This window comes from Megascapheus bottae, chromosome 21, assembly GCF_031878675.1.
Source record: "Megascapheus bottae isolate mThoBot1 chromosome 21, mThoBot2.hap1, whole genome shotgun sequence".
In the NCBI taxonomy this organism is placed as follows: Eukaryota; Metazoa; Chordata; class Mammalia; order Rodentia; family Geomyidae; genus Megascapheus; species Megascapheus bottae.
This window is the reverse complement of record NC_143529.1, coordinates 31,581,480-31,602,156: the sequence shown is the minus strand read 5'-3', so window position 1 is coordinate 31,602,156 and position 20,677 is coordinate 31,581,480. Positions and strand designations below refer to the sequence as shown.

At 44.9% G+C, this 20,677-nt stretch overlaps 1 protein-coding gene across 1 annotated transcript; it reads left to right on the top strand.

Moving 5' to 3' along the window:
* Nucleotides 1-11,834: 11,834 nt before the first annotated feature.
* Slc19a3 (solute carrier family 19 member 3) lies at nt 11,835-19,212 on the top strand. The gene is made up of 5 exons (XM_090354404.1): nt 11,835-11,984; nt 13,163-13,976; nt 16,339-16,531; nt 18,296-18,437; nt 18,951-19,212. The coding sequence occupies exons 1-5, from the start codon at nt 11,835-11,837 to the stop codon at nt 19,122-19,124; spliced, it is 1,473 nt and encodes a 490-aa protein (XP_090210530.1). The 3' UTR covers nt 19,125-19,212.
* The last annotated feature ends 1,465 nt before the right edge of the window (nt 19,213-20,677 follow it).

Below are 20,677 nucleotides of genomic sequence, written 5' to 3'. Positions count from 1 at the left end.
CAAGCCCCATGACTGAGTCAAAAAAAAAAAAGGGCATCAAAAATATTTCTTCTTTTGAAATTACTGCAGGCTCCTGCTAGCAGAGATAGTATGAAGACAGGAAAGCAAGAGGGAAAAAGGGTGAATGGGCACGGGCAGTGGATAACATAGGCATGTACGGCCACACGGGAGTGGATCCGTTAGTTTTGCACCTAGTGTGTGTTAGTAAAAATAAAATACAGTGAGCCAAAGGAACGGGTGGAAGAGGTGCCACGTGGCCTTCACGCAATGGCATTGACCCACACAACTACAGTCCACCCTGAAAGAGCCCGCTCCTCCAGGGCTTGGACTAAGCTCCTGCTTGTCCTCCTCTCTTCCAAGGAGGGAGAAGGAAGCGCCCTGTGCTTCCTCGGCCCTTCACAGCCCAAGTCTCTACTGAAGGAACTTCTGTGGCATCCAGGGCAGTAGTCTCGACCCGGGAAGGGACCTCGAGGAGGTCTGCTCCCAGGGGAGTGTGGCTGCGGGTGAAGCACGATGACAGGAAAAGGCGCCCATCCCATCTCAGCCTCCAGCAGGCTGCACACAGCCCCTGCCCTCATCTGGGCCATCTGTGCAGAGAGAGGAGGTGACATCCTTTCCTGGCGAATGTGGCTGACAGGCTCAGAGACGCAAGCCCTCCCCTCTGCAGGTCTGTGCCCAAGGACACCCAAGGACAGATGGGAACCGGAAGTGTGACTCGAGCCCCACACCCCAGCAGACATTGGTTTATTCACCAAAGTGTTCTCAGTACCTGGCACAATGCACAGGTACTTGTTAGGCAAATACACCTACCACCGTTACTCAGTTCTAATCACCCTCCGATAGTGCATCTTCCGTTTCGATGTCATTGTGCCCACTTGGGTCAGACATGACACTTGTTATTGGCAGCTACTTTCTGAAGCAACCTCAGCTACTTCATATTTTTACCCTGTTCTTCAGATGCACATTTGAAGACTGATCCCAACAGATGATAGGATGTCATGAGCATCTTTCAGGTGATCTGAAAGCAGACAGGGGCCAAACTGGAAGCCTCTGTTTTTCCTGAGCCTTAGGAAGTCCTCAGTGCAGTCTCTCCCCAGGAGCTGTCTGGCATTCATAATCCATGTGTTGCTTTAGCTTGTGCCCAGTGGCATCAACTCTTCTGCAATGTTACTGAGAAACTGACCCTTTCCGCTCATGTTCAGGAGCAGAACCAGAAGGCCTCTGGGGCTTAGAGGCAAACTCCTGTGAAAGCAAATTACCCTCCCAGGTCCCCAGGATGCTGCCAGCCCCACGGAGAGTAATTTGGAGGCTTTCCCTGTCCCTCCCTGTAGACAGGGAGCAAAGTTAGGTGCAATATTCTAAGCAACACTTTCTTGAGCAGGGCACTGCATTCAGAAAATGAGCTGATCCATACCAGACACCGTTTGCTTTTTCACTTTCAAGGAACTCAGAAAGGGGTATGAATGCCAACTCATGTTGGTATGGCCTTTATGAAGTGTTAGTGTCGTGAGTCACTATTTTGCCAACTGGTCTCTAACTCCTGGCTTCACGCATTCCCCCCCCCCCAAGAAACTGAAACTCCAAGTGTGCACTGCGATGCCAGCTTCTGTGATGTTCTATATGCAAAGGAGTCATTACTAACAGGTTTTCATTTCCCAGCTTATGATCATACTAGTACTTGTGACCATAATCTGCTGGAGAGGTAGCTAACTCATACTGGTGATAAAATGAAAGAGCTCCATAAAGTCTATCAAAGTTTAATCCATTCACAGTCCTTGATGAATAACCAAAGCCTAAATTTTGATACCGAAGCTGAGCTCAGTTAGTAAGGTGAATCTAAGAAGAAAGTTCTTCACTGAGTGAGATGGCTTACTGGGTCGGATTGTCTGTGATGCTCCTATATGCCCCACAAACAAGCATGAGGAGCTACATTTCTGAACTTAGTTGCCTTTTGGTTAGACACAATAAAATAAAGAGAACGCTGAAGAGTCTTTGGTGCCAATTTTGTGTGGTTTATTGAGAAAAGATGGACTATAGAAATACAAAATATTAGAATCTAGACGCCACAGAAAGAGGGAGAGAACATTACAGTCATAGCAACAGTGAGATTTTAAGAAAGCAGAGCATTAAACACAATCGTGTTCTGTGGGATTCATACTTTGGGGATTGCTGGAGAAGGTTATTGAATTGGTGTTTTTCATTTGGAAGCAGAAGCTCAGAAACCCAGAGTCTGAGTACGACTGTCAAATCAAAGAGAACTGGAAGAAAGGAAATCTTACCCACAGAACAATCGCCTGCCGCCTTCACCCAGGCCCGGACCAGGCATCCTAGCAACAGCACTGCTTCTGACAGCAGCACTTCTGCTGACAACAGCACTTCCCACAGCCACAGCACTTCCCACAGCCACAGCCACAGCCACAGGAGCCACAGCCACAGCCACAGGTGTTGCAGCAGGTGCGGCGGCAGCAATAGTACCTGGGGGAGCAGCAGGCACAGCAGCCACGGCAACAGCCAGCACAGCCACTGCAACAGCCACCACAGCCACCGCAGCCACAGCCACCACAGCCACAGCCGCCACAGCCACAACCACAACCCATGGTGTCAAGAGAGAGGATTCGAGTGAGGCGAGGAGAGGAGGTTCAGGAGAGGAAGGGAAATCAGATGCCCCTCTCTCTACAGAGGAGCCCTTAAATACCCACTCGGTGGACAGGAAGGGAAGGCCACATGATCACTTCCTGGTTTTTATTTGGTTCCAGGGTCATGAGAGAACCTCATGTGTGTTATTTACTTCCAGTTGGAATGCCAGCTAGATTTATTAGATGACTTTTCTTGTTTACTTATTTGGCTAAGTTCTGTGCCCTACAATGGCAGTCTGACAGTCAGAGCTCCCGTGAGCCCTGGGCACACTCACCAGACCCAAATAATCCCAGGTGGAGCCTGTTTACTGATATCTTCACATGGGCAGGAGAGATACACTCTGCTAGGAGATTATCCCTGTGCACTGCCTCCACGTTCTTACCAAAGGCCGGGGAAATGGAGGATTCTCAAGCACAAATGGCATGGGCACTTGTAATTGCTGCCTCCATATCTCCATATCATTTTTGTTTATTAGACTTGGGTGTTGTAGATGTAACTCAGTGGTAGAGTGTTTGCCGAGGCCCTGGGCCCAATCCTAGTGCTGCAAAACTAAAACAATAAAAATAGAAGGAGGAAAGGGAAGACAGAGGCAGAGAAGGGGGAGAAAGGGAAGAGGAAGGGAGGAAAAGACGGAGGAGAAGAAGAATTGGACTGAATCATCAATGATATAATATCCTGCTAAAGACAAAACTGTGATGACAGCAAAACAGGACCAGGGGTCTGCAGGAGTTGGTGGAGGTGGGGATGCATGAAACACTCGTCCTTTCCAGTGATGCAGGTGCTCTGCCCAATACTGCAACACTGAACACATCCTTCAAACTCACAGAACCAGTGACCAAAGGAGCCCTGCTGGAAGCAGTGGAGTGCAGGTGATGCACGCATAGGAGTCACAGGACACTCTGCCAGCGGACTTGGAGAGTTGGCCATGTTGGGAGGGGGACGACAGGGGTTCCCTGTAGTCTCCTCTCAATTCTTCTGAAAACTAAAGCATCTCTTTAAAAACCTATGTAATACTTATATGTGTTTTTATATATTTATACATAACATGCCATATTACAATATATTTTATATTTATATAATGCACATCTATATAGAATATGCTATATGATATATTTTACTTATATACTATATTATAGTATAAATATAATATATAACATAATAAAAACAATATAAATACACTACATATATGTTATACATTATATATTTTATATATGCTTACACACATACACACTCATATATATATATATATATAATTCTGAATGATTTAACCTAAACAAAGGAAACTGAGTTACAGAGGCCTATGGTTTTCTTTGGGATCTAAGGCCAGCTGGGGGCAAGGACTTTGGGCTTTTTTGCTTTCTACCCCAGAAGTACATGAGAAGAGAGCAGAAAAATGAAGTACCCTGGACATATTTTGAAATATGTCGTGACTAGGTCTCCACCCAAAATGATCCTTTCCAGGCAACCTGCCCTGTGTCTTATTTGTGAATTAAGAAGAAACATAAAAGCCAGGTGAGGGGCTGGGAGTTTGGCCTAGTGGTTAAAGTGCTTGCCTAGCATGCATGAACACCCGGGTTCGATTCCTCAGTACCACATACATAGAAAAAAAAAAAGCCAGAAATGGTGCTGAGGCTCAAGGGCTAGAGCTCTAGCCTTGAGAAAGTCCAAGGACAGTGCTCAGGCCCTGAGCTCAAGCCCACGACTGGCAAAAAAAAAAAGCCAGGTGATATAATTCTCGCTCACACCTGTAATCAATCCTAGCTACGGAGGAGTCTGAGATTTAAGGATCATGGTTCAAAGCCAGCTGGAGCAGAAAAGTCCCTGTGAGACTCTTATCTCCAATTAACCACTCAAAAAATGCAAATGGAACTTTGAATCAAAGGGCAGAGGGCCAGCCTAGAGCAAAGGAGCTCAGGGAAAGCACCAGGCCCTGAGTTCCAGCCCCAAGACTGATGAAAGCAAGCAAGCAAACAAGCAAGTAAGCAAAAGAAAAGAAAGACGATGAAGAAGAAGAAACCAAAAATATATGGGCACATTTTCTGATAGTCTCATACCCAACCTCTCTGTGGGCTACCAGCTTCCTTGGTAACTCAGCAGAGAATATCTGAGTGCACTAACAACCCCTGCAAAACAGAGCAGATCTTCTCCAGGGATCCACCAGGAAGAACCCTCGGGGTCTTGTGAAATCCCAGGAAGCTGGTGAAAACAAGAAGTGGCTCAGTGTCACATGTTGACCTTGACAGTGGTATATAAGGGCCTCTGAAGCAACCCTCATCAGACTTCCCTTCCTCTCCTGAACCTCCTCTCCTCGCCTCACTCGAATCCTCTCTCTTGACACCATGGGTTGTGGTTGTGGCTGTGGTGGCTGCGGCTGTGGTGGCTGTGGCTGCGGTGGCTGTGGTGGCTGCTGCAGTGGCTGTGCTGGCTGTTGCCGTGGCTGCTGTGCCTGCTGCTCCCCCAGGTACTATTGCTGCCGCCGCACCTGCTGCAACACCTGTGGCTGTGGCTGTGGCTCCTGTGGTTGTGGCTGTGGCTGTGGGAAGTGCTGTGGCTGTGGGAAGTGCTGTTGCCAGCAGAAGTGCTGCTGCCAGAAGCAGTGCTGTTGCTAGGTGGTTGCTTGGCTAATTGTCTAGGCTGAGAAATGCTGGGGGCTTCAATCATAGGATTTGATGACACCTTTTGCAGGGATCCTGTCAACTTCTTCCCTATCTATGTAGTCACCAGATCTACCTTTTAAGTCCCTTGCACTCGGAAGTTTCAGGTTGTTTCTTCTCATTCTTCTCATTTGGTATCATCACAACTTACTTTAATCCCTTTTCCTATATCGCCTAATACAGTATCCTGGAAACGTACATATATATATACATATCTATGCATATCTATTTCTCTATTGTCTTTGTATTCGTGCCTCCATTTGGTGGAAAAAAAGTAACATATGAGATGAATGTTACAGGTAAACGTGTAGCCACTTTTGTACTTGTGGAAAAAAATATTTATGTGATGACCTAACAAAATATTGTTAATATTTCATTGTCTTGACAAAACCTTCTTTGATCAATTGGTGTTCTTTCATAGTGTACATTCAGGGACTTCTTTCTTCTTCCCATGCCTCATTCTATAAATAGTACATGTCTTTATTAATAAAAGTTTTAAAGTTGCACCCTATTCAATGTGTCTCTCTGTTTTGTAAGACATGTCTCCTTGCAAGAGTGAGCAAAAGAGTGAGTTGCCAAAAAGCAACTAACCATGGGTGATGTTCAAAATCTGGAGAGCTGACTCAGTTAGTGGGTGGCTGTCCTGTCCTGTCCCAGAATGATTTTTATCATGAAAGGAGCCCTTGGGAGAGGATGGCCTTTGGCCATCACTGTCACAGGAGGAAATCACAGTCCCCTCTTCTGTGTGGCTGTAACTGAATTATACCTGAAGTACTGGACAAGTCAAAGCTTCGGCCCATCTTGCCATGTATGTTTAATCACTCAGCAAACAGGTGAGTGCTGTAGGAGGCAGGTATTCAGGCAGGCACTGGAAATTTTAGCCCTCACAGAGTTAATCCTGAAGAGGAGACCGTACACTAGATTCAATCACAATGACAACTTTCTAATGCTAGGTGGCCTGTGCTCAGCCAACTTGTCCCAACACAGGATGGCACTTAATATTACCTGCATATGTTTACATGTACAATTCTTAAAGCAGAGGAAACTATTCTGTCCCATCCCATCTACTCCCCCACCTCTCTCTCTCACACACACACACCGATTATAAACCTTGTCTCTGTATCCAGCATACCTCACTAAAATTCAGGCTTGTCTACTTTATTAACTCTAGTGTCTTTGGCCCTCGGTTTCTTCCAAGGCAAATCAGGGATGTATGGAGATCCATGGGAAAAGGCATTCCTGAACAGAGCAAATGTTCGACACTGCATTTCACCCAGCTTCCTTGCCTTGATCGTGGGTGTCCAGCGTGTCTTTCCGGTCCTGACTCGACTGGTTTTTATCCTGGTCAAACCTGCCAGCAGACAGACCTGGAGTTCCACCTGGAGATCAAAGACCCCGGGGCGTTATTGGCACATGCAAATGAGGGGGCGTGGCCTCCGCGCCGGGCAGCCGCGGCCCCGCCCACCCCACCTGAGACCCGGGGGCCGCGGGGCGCGGTGCCTGGAGACGCGGAGGAGCCGCGACCCCAGCCAGCGCGGCCGGCCTGGCGGTCGGTGACCTCTCCCGGGGGTGAGTTCTTCCCGGGAGCCCCGCCGTGTCGAGGCCGAGGCCCTCCCTGCGTTCAGGCGGAGGTGGCTGCGGGGTCGGGGGTCGGGTAGGCGGATGGGCCCGGGGCGCCCGCGGGCTGGGGCGGGGCCGCCGTCCGCTCCGCGCCTGCCCCACGTGCGTGCGGGTTCCCCGCGCCGGGCTCGGCCTCGCGGCCCTGCGAGACGCGGGGGCTCCCAGGGAAGGCGCGCTGGGGTCGGGGTCGCGGGGAGCCTGGAGAGGTCCGGGGAGGGAAGCCAGCCGCGCCCCCCCACCCGAGAGCGCCCGGGCCCCACCGCCGCGCGCCCCACCGCCGCGCGCCCCACCGCCGCGCGCCCCACCGCCGCGCGCCCCACTGTCCTTCTGTGCGTCTGTGCGTCTGCTGCTGCGGCAAAGGGGAGCTGAACGCGAGGCTTCCAGGAGGAAAAGTAGAGCAAGTCGGGTTTAATAAAATGAGTCTCACACAGGGGCTCCCCCCTGCCCGGGTCCAAACACCCCCATGTGTCAGAAGGCATCTTTTCATGACATTGATTTAGAGCATCATAAATAGTCCAAAACAAACCTAACGAAAAGTGGCGTTTTTATTCAGTCCCCTTTGCCAACGCACATATTTTGTATTATTTTGTATTGTGCAGTTCATGGAGAGACAGGGTGAGTTTTCAGAGGTTTGGGGGGGGGGGGGCGTTGTGGGTCACGGGGCTTGACCTCTGGGCCTGGGCACTGTCCCTGAGCTCTTCAGCTCTAGGCTCCCACCCTACCCTGGAGCCAAGCCCCACTTCCTGTTTTTTACAGGTTAATGGGAGATAAGAGTCTCAGGTCCTTTGGTGCCTGGGTTGGCTTTGAACCTTGATCCTCAGATGTCAGCCTCCCGAGTAGCTAGGATTTCAGACGTGAGCCACCGCACCAGACCAGAGGTTTTTTTGTTCTGTTTTGATGATCTTGAGTGGATTTCTTTTTAGGCCTAGAGTGGAGCAACATTTCATTCCACAAAGTAGAGACATACACACACACACTTCATTGATTATTTTAAAGTTACTCTCTTTAAAAGGTGGAAAGCAATAGAAGGCTGGGAAAAATAATTTGAATAATTAACATCCGATCATTTCAGTAAGACTTCTTCGAAGTAAGAAAAGAAGGATTTTTTTTTTCATTCCTATAAATAGCTTAGTTTCAGCTTGGTGTTGTGGAACGTTGGCATGAGTGACTTCATCCTGATTTTTAACCCAGTCTGTGGGAGCCTCCTGGAGGAGTTTCCTGTCAAACAAAAGCCCCATGTTACTGTTTATGTTTAACAAGTATAATCAAAGATGATTCCTTGGCCTGCTATCCCTTAGCAATTTAACTAGAATTATCTACTAGGTACTTTTCTGAAAGTAACCCTAGACCAAGAATTCATCAGTCCTAGTTGAATCGTTAGTGTGTGCTTTCATGAGAAGGAATGAGAAACAAGGCTTACTGGATACCTGTTATGTGTCAAGAGTCAGAGTGAGCCCTTGTGAAACTTCCTTGCGATGTAGCAGTGATCATCCATACTAAGAGATTATAGATGGGTATGTATACTGATGTGACCTAAGCACTAATGGAACTTGGAGGAGTACAGAGCTTCTGGCTTTCACATAGGTTGGTTTTTGGTTGTTGTGTTTTGTTTTGGAGCTTGAACTTAGGTCCTGGGCACTGTCTCAGAGCCTTTCTGTTCAAGGTTAGCACTCTACCTCTTGAGCCACAGCTTTACTTTGGGCTCTTTGGTAGTTAATTGGAGGTAAGAATCTCACAGACTTTCCTGCCAAGGCTGATTTTGAACCACAAGCCTCAGATCTACAGTCATATTTGCAATAGTTTTGACCAAAGCAAAACTGTTTTGTTCATTGCATATCTGGGCCGATCTCACACCTTTTGAAGTTATGTGGATGCTTCATTGCAGCTAAGACTGTTGGGGGGAGTGGAGGGGTTTTGATATGCAAGATTATCAGTGGGTTTAGGGCCCCTTCTGGGGCTGAAGAAGGTTGCACAAAGTAAAGGGCTTTGGATGGGAGGAAGGAATGTATTTCCTTTAATGTGTGTGTATTTATATATGATGTAATATATAATATTTAAGGTGGAGTGCTTATAATTGTATATACTCATACTATATCTCATCAAGGCAGTGGATATTTAATAACCCAGAAAGTTCCCTCATTTAGTCTCTCTTCAACCCTTACCTTAAAAATGACACAATTCTGATTTCTGTCAGCATGAAGTACTATAGTTTTGCCTTTTGGGGGGCATGGTTTAAATCAAATCAGATTGTATGTCCTTTTTGTGTATGGTGTGAATTCTTATACCAAGCATAATATTTGAGATTTGTTTGTTTTGGTCTGTGTATCACATTGCCTTTGCTGAGATATGGTTTACATGTAATGAAATGTGCAATGTTAAGTGTGATATACATGAGTTTGGATAAAGGTTTATACTCACCATCACAATCAAGTTCTAGGGCATTTTTTTTAATCACCTAAGAAAATTCACTTTGTGGTTTCTTGCTCAGTTCCTTCCCTGTCTTCCACCCTCTACCCTTTTGTTTCCATAAAATGAGGACAGTATTGGGCTTATTAGCTAAAAGTAAGTGATCAAAAATTATATTAACCAGTATAGAAATTATAGGAAATAATTGAATATGTACATTTTTCTCCATTTCTTTTATTTTTATTATAATTGGTTGTGCAGTCGTGTGTGTGTTTTAAAGATAAACTCTCACTAAGAAAACCAGTATGCCTAGAGTTCACTATTACATGATAAATTACATGTTCATAATTGAAGTCATGACAACAGAGAATCATAGCATAGATTAAAAATGAAGATACCGACCATTGCTTAGTGACTTTCATGTATTAGTGAGACCTTTATCTATAAGCTTCCCAGTAGGAGAACTGGAAATCTTGTTAGTACCCAGTTTTCTGGGCATTCAAGGCACTTGAAGAGTTGAAGACCTCCTGACTTCTCACTGATACAACTAGGAAGTGAAGTACATTCAGGAAAACCAGGCAGAAGGTGTATGTGTTCTTACTGTGGGACTTTACTATCATTGCCTTCTATTAACTGCTCCCCCATCTAATAGAAGAAATGGATTTCTATTAGAGTCTGAATACTCTTGCAATTTTTTTCCTGTTTCTGACACCTCTCCTTCATCCCCACCCTTGACCCAGAAAGCTGTAACTGCTCAGCATCTTCCTTGAGGACTTACTATGCAATAGGTACTATCCTGCACATCCAGAATAAAGCCGTATCCCAGACCCCACGCTAGGCATGGCACTGAAGGACATCTATTATATGATCGTTTTCTGCTTGGCTTTCCCAACTCACTGTAGTCAGGGAAAATAGCATTAGAACCATAAGAGAGAATGAGGTAAATAATTTAGCAGGTTTTTAGCAGCCCAGGGTCGTGGACACAACCCTACCTCTGAGAAGCATCCAGAAGATGAAGTTAGTGAGCGGATCCAGGGTCAGTGTAGATGGCAGGTTGTTCAAATAGAGCCAAGATGACGCCACCTCATCAAGACCACCTTTCAAAAGATGATCAAACCATTGTAATGGTTAATCAGGACACCTTTTCCTTTATAAAATCCATAAAAAGAAGCCAAATGATAGCAGCTCACATCCATAACCTAAGTATCCAGGAGGCTGTGAAACTGGAGGATCACAGTTTGAGGCCAGCCTGCAAAGTCTGAGAGATCCCCATCTCCAAAAGAGCTAGCAAAAAAAAAATACCAGTGCTGGAGACATGGCTCATGCAGCAGACCACTGAGGAAGCAACAGGGAATACATTTAAGGCCCAGAGTAACAATAATAACAACAAAGGAGCCCCCGCCCCAAGCAGTGAAAATAGTAGTTATTAAGGAAGGAGAGAAAGCCCAAGGTTTCTGGACTGAGGAAGGAAGTAGAGGAGGGTCAGCTCCACCTTGCCCTTGGCAGAATTTCCATTTTGTTATCATAGCTCATTATTACTAGTAACCAGCCTCAAAGTCCAGTGGAGATGATCTCTGAACTGCTTAACCCAAGACTCCCTTGAACTAAAGGGAAACAGTGTTTACCTTGTTTTAACTTGAGAAGAATTTTGTCACTATCGGGCACACTCTGTACAATGGTAGGGAAGTTCAATCCCAAGAAGCCCTGGAATTCCACCAAGGAAACTTGCTCTTCTGGCACGTGTCCTGTTTATCTCCCGGGTCACCTTTGGGAGTCCTATAGATGAGGCTATTGTATCTTCTGTGAATATGCTTACACGAGCATTCTCTTAGGTGGGCGCTGATGATTCACATCTGTGATCCTAGGTACTCAGGAGGCTGAGATCTGAAATTATGGTTCAAAGCTAGCCTGGACAAGAAAGTCTGTGAGACTCTGATCTCCAATGAGAAAAAAAAAACACACAGAAGGGGACTTATTGGAGTTATAGAGAAATGATTCAAACTGTGACTATATGATTTGAACCCAACTCTTGAATCTCCTGAATATTTACCCAGGGGCTGTAGTTATTATGAAGCTTCAGTGATAAAAAAAAGATAAATGTAAAAGAACAAACAAATGTCATTTCATATGACTTAAGAGTCAGTGCCAAGTGGAATGGGCAGGTAGAAGTTTTGATGACTCCAATCTGTGTTCCAAAAGTACTTTACCACTCACATGTGAACTAGTAATCCATTGACTAATATTTCACTTATGCTCAAGCATACAATTGGCCCATTACTTAATATTCATTGGTCACTACTCATAATCATGCTTGTAATGGAAAATATTAACAAAAATAAGATGTGACTTCCTCTAGCTAAACAAAATAAGCTCATTGAGCATGGAAAGTGTAGCTGGCTTGCCCTTCTCAGGAATATTTGTGAGTGTTTAAATAAAATATTATCCTTTCATAAAACAGGAAGAAATCATCAGAAACATCACAGCATTTTTTTTTGTTTCGCTTCCATTTGATCAGCCATGGATTGTTTCCAAACATCACTGAGCAATTCTTGGATTTATCCAACGATTCTTCTCTGCCTGTTTGGCTTCTTTTCCATGATGAGGCCTTCAGAGCCATTCTTGATCCCATATTTGTCTGGACCAAGTAAAAACCTGACCAGCTCAGAGGTAAGTTAGGATGCCTGCAAACTAAACACAGAAAGGCAAGATCCTTCTCCAAAATCACACAAGGAAAGCTGAAGGTTGTCAAAATTAAGACAAGGTAGGGTAGCCATGGCTCCAAAATCAGCTCAACACAGTGCCTGGGGTCCATTTCTGCAATGACCTCAGACATGGTACTAGACCCTCCTATCAAGCTTCAGCTAGGTTCTGAGCTTCCTGCAATCTCCTACCTTATGGGACCCCTGCATGTCAATACTGAAGGGAACTTCAGTGGTTTGAGAAATGGCAGGCACATGGCCCCAAAAACCAACAGCCTCTTTCAGTCTTTTCTAGCTAAGAAAATGGCTGACTATAAAAGCATAAGCTACACTGAGGCCAGATTCAATGAAGTACAATGCATCAATAGAAATCTTGGGGCAGGGAAAATTTGTGGGGCCTTGCAAATTTGTGCAAGAAGAAAAGTGGACTGCATTACTTGGTTACCACTCAATTGCTATGGCAAGTCACTTGGGCACAGTAATGGATCTAGATGGTTCAAGGATTTTCACTTCATAAACATTTCTTTTAATATTATTACCTTGTGAACAAGAAAGGAATGATTATTTTTAAGAACTTGGAAATCTCAGTAGTATCTGGAAAGTTTAGAAATAATTTACTGGTATATATTATTCAACCTTAACATATAGTTCAAGTTGTGTATTTTGTGTGAATTGGTTGTGGGATTTTTCTGGTTTCTCTCTTAAAATGTTTTTTATTTGGGGGAGGGGGTTATTGACCCTTTGGCTTCAACTCGGGGCATTGGTCTGATCTTTTTATTCAAGGCTAGCACTCTATCACTTAATCCACACCCTCCACTTTCAGGTTTTTGGAGGTTCACTGGAGATAAGAGTCTCACAGACTTTTCTGCCCATGACTGGCTTCAAACTGCGCTCCTCACATTCAGCCTCCTGAGTAGAATTCTAGGCATGAGCCACCAGTGCCTGGCTTCTCCTTTTACTTTCTTTTGTATTAGATTTGTATGCTTCCAGTGGGAAAGGGGAACTAACGTTTCCCCCACATTGAAAACCAAATTCCTCTTTTTTTCCCCATAATCTCAAGACTGTCTGCCCAGATACAAATTTGAGACACAAATCCACATATCCCTCAGAGAGACTTCCCGGTCACACTGTGTATCAACTTCACAGATCACGAATGAGGTCCTCCCTGTTTGGACTTACTCCTACCTGGCTCTGCTCCTCCCTGTGTTCGTCCTCACGGACTATGTCCGTTACAAGCCCGTCATTGTTCTCCAAGGGGTGAGTTTCGTCACCACCTGGCTGCTGCTCTTGTTTGGCCAAGGAGTGAAGGTCATGCAGGTTGTTGAGTTTGTCTTTGGGATGGTCTCAGCCACCGAGGTGGCCTATTATGCCTACATCTACAGCGTGGTGAGCCCGGAGCACTACCAGAAGGTAAGCGGCTACTGTCGGAGCGTCACGCTGGTAGCCTACACTGCAGCATCTGTGCTGGCCCAACTCTTGGTGTCCCTGGCAAACGTGTCATACTTTTACCTCAATGTCATCTCCTTGGTCTCCGTCTCCATAGCCCTCTCAGTCTCCCTTTTTCTACCCATGCCAAAGAAGAGCATGTTTTTCCATGCAAAACCCAGCAAAGAAGCTCTGGAAAAGACATCAGGGCAGGACGCTGTCCTCGAGGGAGCTCATGAGGACCACAAAGCACTGCACCAGGAGCTGGTCACCATCCCTGGTTATCGAGAGAGCAGCCAGCAGAGCAAGCTGGAGCCTGGAAATGCTGTCTTAAGAAACTTGATGCAGTGGTTCCAGGATCTGAAGGAATGCTACTCCTCTAAGCGCCTTTTCTACTGGTCCCTCTGGTGGGCTTTGTCCACAGCGGGTTTTAACCAGATTTTGAACTATGTTCAAATCCTGTGGGATGACAAAGCTCCATTTCAAGACTCTTCTATCTACAACGGGGCAGTGGAAGCCATTGCCACATTTGGAGGTAAGTGAACACTGATTTGAAATTCCTTTGCTGGGGCTAAGCTCCTCCATGGTGGCAAATCACCTTGATTCAGAAGACATGATAATTTTTCAAGAATAGAAGGCAGAGGTGGGTGCCAGTGATTCATGCATCTAACCCTAGATCAGGAAGCTGAGATCTGGAGGGTTACAATTTGAGTTCAACTAAGGTTAAAAACAAACAAACAAAAAAATCACCATACTTCATCTTCAAATCAGCAAAAACAACAACAACAACAAAAAAAAACTTAAGTCGGAGGTATGTGGCTCAGGTGTTAGAGTACGAGCCTAGTAAGTTTAAAATCCTTAATTCAAATGCTAGGACCATCAAAAACAAGAAAAAAAGGAAAGAATGGAGAGCGCGAGGAAAATAGAATGCCATAGAGCACAAATTCTTTTATTTGATATATTTTGTTTATATATTTATGAGTAACTCAAGAGCTCAGTGCTTAGAACCAAATAATTAAGTTCTGATGGAATCTCTCAGATTCTGTTTCCTCATTAAGATAGTTAAGATGTGCCTCATTCTTTCAGAATTGTTATATGGTTTTTTTAAGGAGTTTATTGGGTTAGGAAATACATTGAGACATCCCAAAACTCACCTTTTGTGGTACTCCTATTGTTTAACTCTTTAAGGTTTAAATCAGGGCCTCAAATTCGTTCAGACTGCACTCTACCACTTGAGCTACTTGGCTTTTTGCTGGTTATTTTGGAAATGGGGTCTCATGGACTTCGTTTTGTTTTGTGTCGTTTGTTTTTGCCTTGGCTGGCTTTGAACTACAAACTTTTGCATGTCAGCCTCCAGAGTTGCTAGGATTATAGACATGAGCCTCGGGTGCCTGGTCAGCTGGCGTGTCCTGCTAATGATCTAGTTATTACTGACCTTCAACAACCCAACATGCCACAGCGACAATCTTCAGTGGTGGCTTTCTTATGAGAACTCCCCAAGGGGGAGAGTCAGAGCTCTAACAGAAGAGAAATCTGCCTTTGAAGCTCATTCCACACTAAATATTTATATTTTATGAAATGGAAACTTCACGTCACATGCAACTTTGAAGAGTTTGTTTTAAAGGAAGTAAGATGGTTCCACACCCACATAGAAAGTTTCGGAAGACTCACATGGCTTCTGTTGTGCTCTTGACTCCCTTTGGGGGGCGGGAAGGCCCCAGGTTAACTTCTGAAAACAAGGACTGTGCCAGAATTTCTTCATTACAGTGATGATCTGACATTCCAAATTCTTGGGGCACCGTTGGGAGGGGTCTTTTATAAACTCAGCCCTCGCTTGGGCACATGGAGAAAAGTTAATAGACCCATCGTCAATAATTTGAAATGTAAACACCTTTCATATTGTTAAAACACACGCACATACATACACACACACACACACACACACACACACACACACACACACACACACACAATTACTAACATTAACCAGTATCATTCAGCCTCTTAAACTCTGTAAATTCATATAGATCTTTTTGGCCCACACCTCAGAAAATTAGCTTCTCTGGGTGTGATGGTACACACTGTAGTCCCTGTAGTCCCAACCAGTGGGGAGGTTGAGGCAGGAAGATAACTTCCTCCTGGAGTTTAAGGGCAAGATTATCAATATAACAAGACCTTGTCTTAAAAAGAAAGAAGGGCTGGGAGTTTGGCCTAGTGATAGAGTGTTTAGCATGCACGATGACCTAGGATCGATTCCTCAGTACCACGTACATAGAAAAAAGCTGGAAGTGGTGCTGTGGCTCAAGTGGTAGAGCTCTAAGCCTTGAGAAAAAGGTCCAAGGACAGTGATCAGGCTCTGAGTTCAAGCCCCACAACTGGCAAAAAAATAAGGAAGGAAGGAAGAGAAAAGAAAGAAAGATAGAAAGAAAGAAAGAAAGAAAGAAAGAAAGAAAGAAAGAAAGAGAAAGAGAGAGAGAGAGAAAGATCAGTCAGATCTTGAAGATTGTAAAGTGGAAGCTAAAAGTAAAGACTAAACCTGACTGCTCAATTCAACCACTGAAGAGCTTCCGGAAAAAAATGAAAGCAATAGATTGGTCCCTTAGAGTTGCCTGAACAGGTTTTGAGTTTGGTTTAGTGTAGTAAGGGAATACTGGAACTTGAACCCAGGGCTTTATGCTGGCTAGGCAGACTCTCTACCACTTGAACCATGCCCTCAGCCCATTTTGCTATATTTATGTTTGCAGATAGGATCTCACTCTTGCCTGGGACTGGGCTTGACTTGTGATCTTCCAGATCTCAGCCTCGTCCAGTAGCCAGGGTTACTGGAGTGGATTCCCATGCGCAGCCCTGAGTCCTGCAGTCAGCATGTCTGATGTTCCTCCGTGTTTTGCTCTCAGGGGCTGTGGCTTCCTTCGCAGTGGGCTACGTGCATGTCGACTGGGATCTCTTAGGAGAGCTAGCGCTGGCCGTCTTCTCAGTTGTCAATGCAGGTGCTCTGTTTCTCATGCATTACACACTCAGCATCTGGCTGTGCTATGCCGGCTATTTGGTATTCAAGTCCAGCTACATGCTTCTTATAACCATAGCCATGTAAGTATTATCCATCATTTCTCTCCCCACTCTTTATTCCTAAAGTTCCTCTCCGCATCAGAAGGATTTTTGTTTTGTTTCTCTTTCTGAAACAAAGTTTCTCTGTGTAGCTCAGATTGGCCTTGAACTGAAAGGTCTACTGCCTCAGCTTCACAAGCACAGGAATCAGAGATGTATGCTTCCAGACCCCGCTTAAGCAAATATTAAATAGGAGCTATTTATTTTGAATCAAAGGTCATCAAGCCATCTTTTTATTTAACAGTTTGCCCTTGAACATCATTAAAGATTTGATCATTCTGGAAGAAAATGGTGTTCAAATCCTGTGGTATATAAACCAAAAGCAATGATGTGTTGTTAGGTTTTGAATTCTTACTGGCAACACAGCAGGGTGTGATGTGATTTAATTTGGAATATTAGGTTTAGACTCTAGCCTTAATTTCATTTAGTTGTGTAACAATATATTTTCAAGGAAGTTACAAAAAATTGGACAGTACTAAAAGAAGGTAAAAGATAAGCTGCATTGTTCATATGCATAGAATTGAATGTGGTTTTTATCACTTTTTAAAGAAGATCTCCAGGACTCAAGATTTTATGCTATATATGCATCTTCTTTTTCAGGAATCACTTTTAGAAATTATTACAAGGGAGGAGGGAGTGAGGGAGGGTGGTGGAGGTCTGAGCAGGGTACATGGTGGGCACATATGACATGTCGGCATGAAACTTCATACAACTGGTTGGTGCGAATAAAAGAATGTGTGGGGGGAAAAGAGAAGTGTTATTAAAAAACACTCATTCAAATAAATGTAGTTAAAGATGAATTGGTCTTTATTAACCAAAAAGATAGTTTAAATAACTGGCTGCATGAAAGAAGAGGAGATAAGCTTTATTAAGTTTTGTTTGGCATTTGACTGGCTGTTTAGTTGCTGGGGCAGTGGTGAGGGGTGTTTCTTTTCATTTTTTTGAGAGAGAAGGTTTTAAATTCAGGCTATGAATTTGAAATTCTTCTGCTTCTGTTCCCCAAATTCTGAGATTACATGCTTGGCTTCTGGTGTGTGTGTGTGTGTGTGTGTGTGTGTGTGTGTGTGTGTATGTGTGTGTGCGTGCGTGCGCATGCGTGCACGCATGTGCAAGCATGCATGTGTGCAAGTCCTAGGGCTTGAACTCAGGGCCCCCCACTCTCACTTAATTTTTTGCTCGAGGCTGGAACTCTACCATTTGAGCCATGCCTCTACTTCAAGCTTTTTGGTGATGAATTGGAGGTAACAGTCTTTTTTTCAGACTTTTCTTCGTGAGCTAGCTTACAAACCTCTCTTCTCAGATCAAACTGAAGTAGCTATTTAGCCAGAACAGCTAAGATTATGGGCGTGAGCTACCAGCACCTAACTCAGTCTTTAACGGTTTATCTTGCCTTTGCTTTCCTTTATCTCATTGTCTATGCTGAAGGAGAATTAGACAAGCAAGCAATGCCCCGTGTGTGTGTGTGTGTGTGTGTGTGTGTGTGTGCGTGTGTGTACACGCACGTGCGCACGCTGATGTATTCACACATGTTTATGCATGTTGGCCTGGGGCTTGAATGCAGAGCCTGTGTGACATTCTGACCTACTTCAGGTTGGATTGGAATGGTGATCCTCAGGTCTCAGCCTCCTGAGGAGCTAGAATTACAGGCGTGAGCCACCGACGTCCTTTAAAGCAGTATCTGTCCTTTAAAGACAAGCATCTCCTGTACATTATGGTTAAAAATGCCTTTTGGGCATTTCATGACAGATTTCAGATTGCCATCAACCTCAGCATGGAACGCTATGCCCTGGTGTTTGGAATAAACACCTTCCTTGCACTGGTGATTCAGACTGTCATGACGGTGATTGTAGTGGACCAGAGGGGCCTCAACCTTCCTGTCCGCATCCAGGTAAGCCGCCAGCCTGACTGCCTTGTGGAGTGGGTTGAATTCAAGGTCTCTCCCAATACAGAAAACACTGTTTTTATGTTTCCTTTATTCCATGCTAAAGCAAACATTGACACATGAAATTCCTTAATAATATGATCCAGAAGTAGGCTTTGAGCGAGACACCTAGGCCAGCACTGACCTGGAAAAGTGGGTAAGAAATCAGCTTAGTCTAGTTTGCATGGTAGCATCACACCCGCCTCTGAACACTGATACCCAGACATTAGTGGAGCTTAGGAGGGCTGAATTATTTTTACTGCTGCTGGTATTTGAACCTAAGTAGTGAGCATCAAAGCCATAACTCTCAGTCCCTGCATGGCTCATCGGTTCTTCTATCTCACAGGAGACTGTTGTGCAGGCGAAATGCTCTGTGGGTGGTTCAGATCCCGAATCTCAGTTAACCTGTAATCCAAGCCCTCCAACATTATACATTACCAGCGACCCAGGGGGTGAGGGTAATGATTTGTTTGTGTCCAGTTTTTAGTTTACGGGAGTTACTTTGCCGTCATCGCTGGCGTTTTCCTGGTGAGGGGTGTGTACGTTCTCTGCGCCGCCAGATGGCAAAAGGAAGCCCAAAGGACAGCCACAGCTCAGAGCCCGGCTGGGCCACACTCAGAGGAGTCAGGTCACACCTTGTCCACGAAGCTCTGACCCATCCATCAACCACAGTGTTCTGCAGAGTGATGGGATGGAAAGGCGAGACCAGGAGATGGATGCCATGACCTGGTCAGTCCTGCAAGTCCTGTTGACCTTTGCAAAATCACAACTAAACCTCAGCCCTCAACCCAAAGTCTATGTGTCCAGACCAGCTCATGTGGGGGACACCCACAAACAGCAGTGCTAGCTGGAAAATTCTAGTTCTGATCACTTGGGAGGACAAACAAATGGCCAAGGAAACAAACCACAAGCATCTCCAGCCAACCTGCCGGTCCATTCCCCACTATGAGCAGAGGATGCAATAGCATTGGCATCAGCACTGGGAGAAATGCGTTATCACAGGTGCCATTCCCCTTCCTCTGCCCCTGGGTGTGTCCCAGGGCAAGTCACAGTTCTCTGAGAGAATGGCAAGCTTTGGCCCGATTTCTAGGGAGTTCACTTCAGTCCTGTGAATTGTACTGTTAGATGCCAGGCTCTGACTTGATAATCTGATCACATTATTATTACTATTATTATTTGTGGAAGCTTTTCATTTTGTGCCGTGGTGCGGAAACTAACTCAGGAATAGTTCCTGGTGTTCCTGTGTGTCTGTACTTCACATCACAGTGGACTGAGAGAAGCCAGAGACCTTCTCCCCTCCATCACCCCAGAGTGGCATTGTGATGCTATGTCTGTTTGTTAGAAGGAATTTCCAGAATTTTCTAATAGTGTTTATAAGAAAACACATGAGGGAATTAAATATGGGTTTTTTTTTGGTGTTGGGGATTAAACCCAAGGCCACATGCATGCTAAGCAAGCTCTTAAAGAGTTCAAGGTTTTGAGGGCATTCTGCTGAGTTAACTGAACATACCTGGAGTTCAGAGGCTACACTGAACCATTTGCCATGGGAAATAAATAGTACTGATCCAAGATTTGTATATCCAAGATACTTCAATCCAAAGATTCACTCACTGGATTGAAAATAAAAATTAGCCCCAAATACAGTACCTTACCTTATCAGCAAGTTTGTTTACCATAGTTACAGCTTTCTATGGTCAAGCACAGTTTAAAGTTATCAGGTGGAAATTTACAAGAGTAAATTTCTGTAATTTGAAGTGCATTTTGTTCTTTTTTTTTTTTGAAGTGCATTTTGTTCTATGTGGCACAAATGAAAGGTCATTGTCTGTCCCTCCGTTCTGGGATGTGAACTGTAGATTTTTCCTGGGTGTCCAGGCTTCTCACCCCCAGCCATCAGTCTTCAGATGGACTATCTCAGAGCTGGTTTTAGTTCATAATGAGAGGAGTGATTACTGAACTTCAGTGCCAAGGAAAAGCCAGTTGTCATAGGTGTGAGCCAGAAAACATCATGATATATGCAGGATTGGTACCACACCAGTTTTCAGCATCCACTTGGCATGTTGCTGTAACCTCCACCAGACGAGGGACTGGTAGAGAAGTCGAATAAAGCCAAGAAAAGATGGCCTTTTTTTTCCTTTGGGTAGGTCATAGGGCTTAAATTCAGGGCCTGGGCACTGGTCCCTCAGTTTTTTTTTTTTTCATTCAGGGCT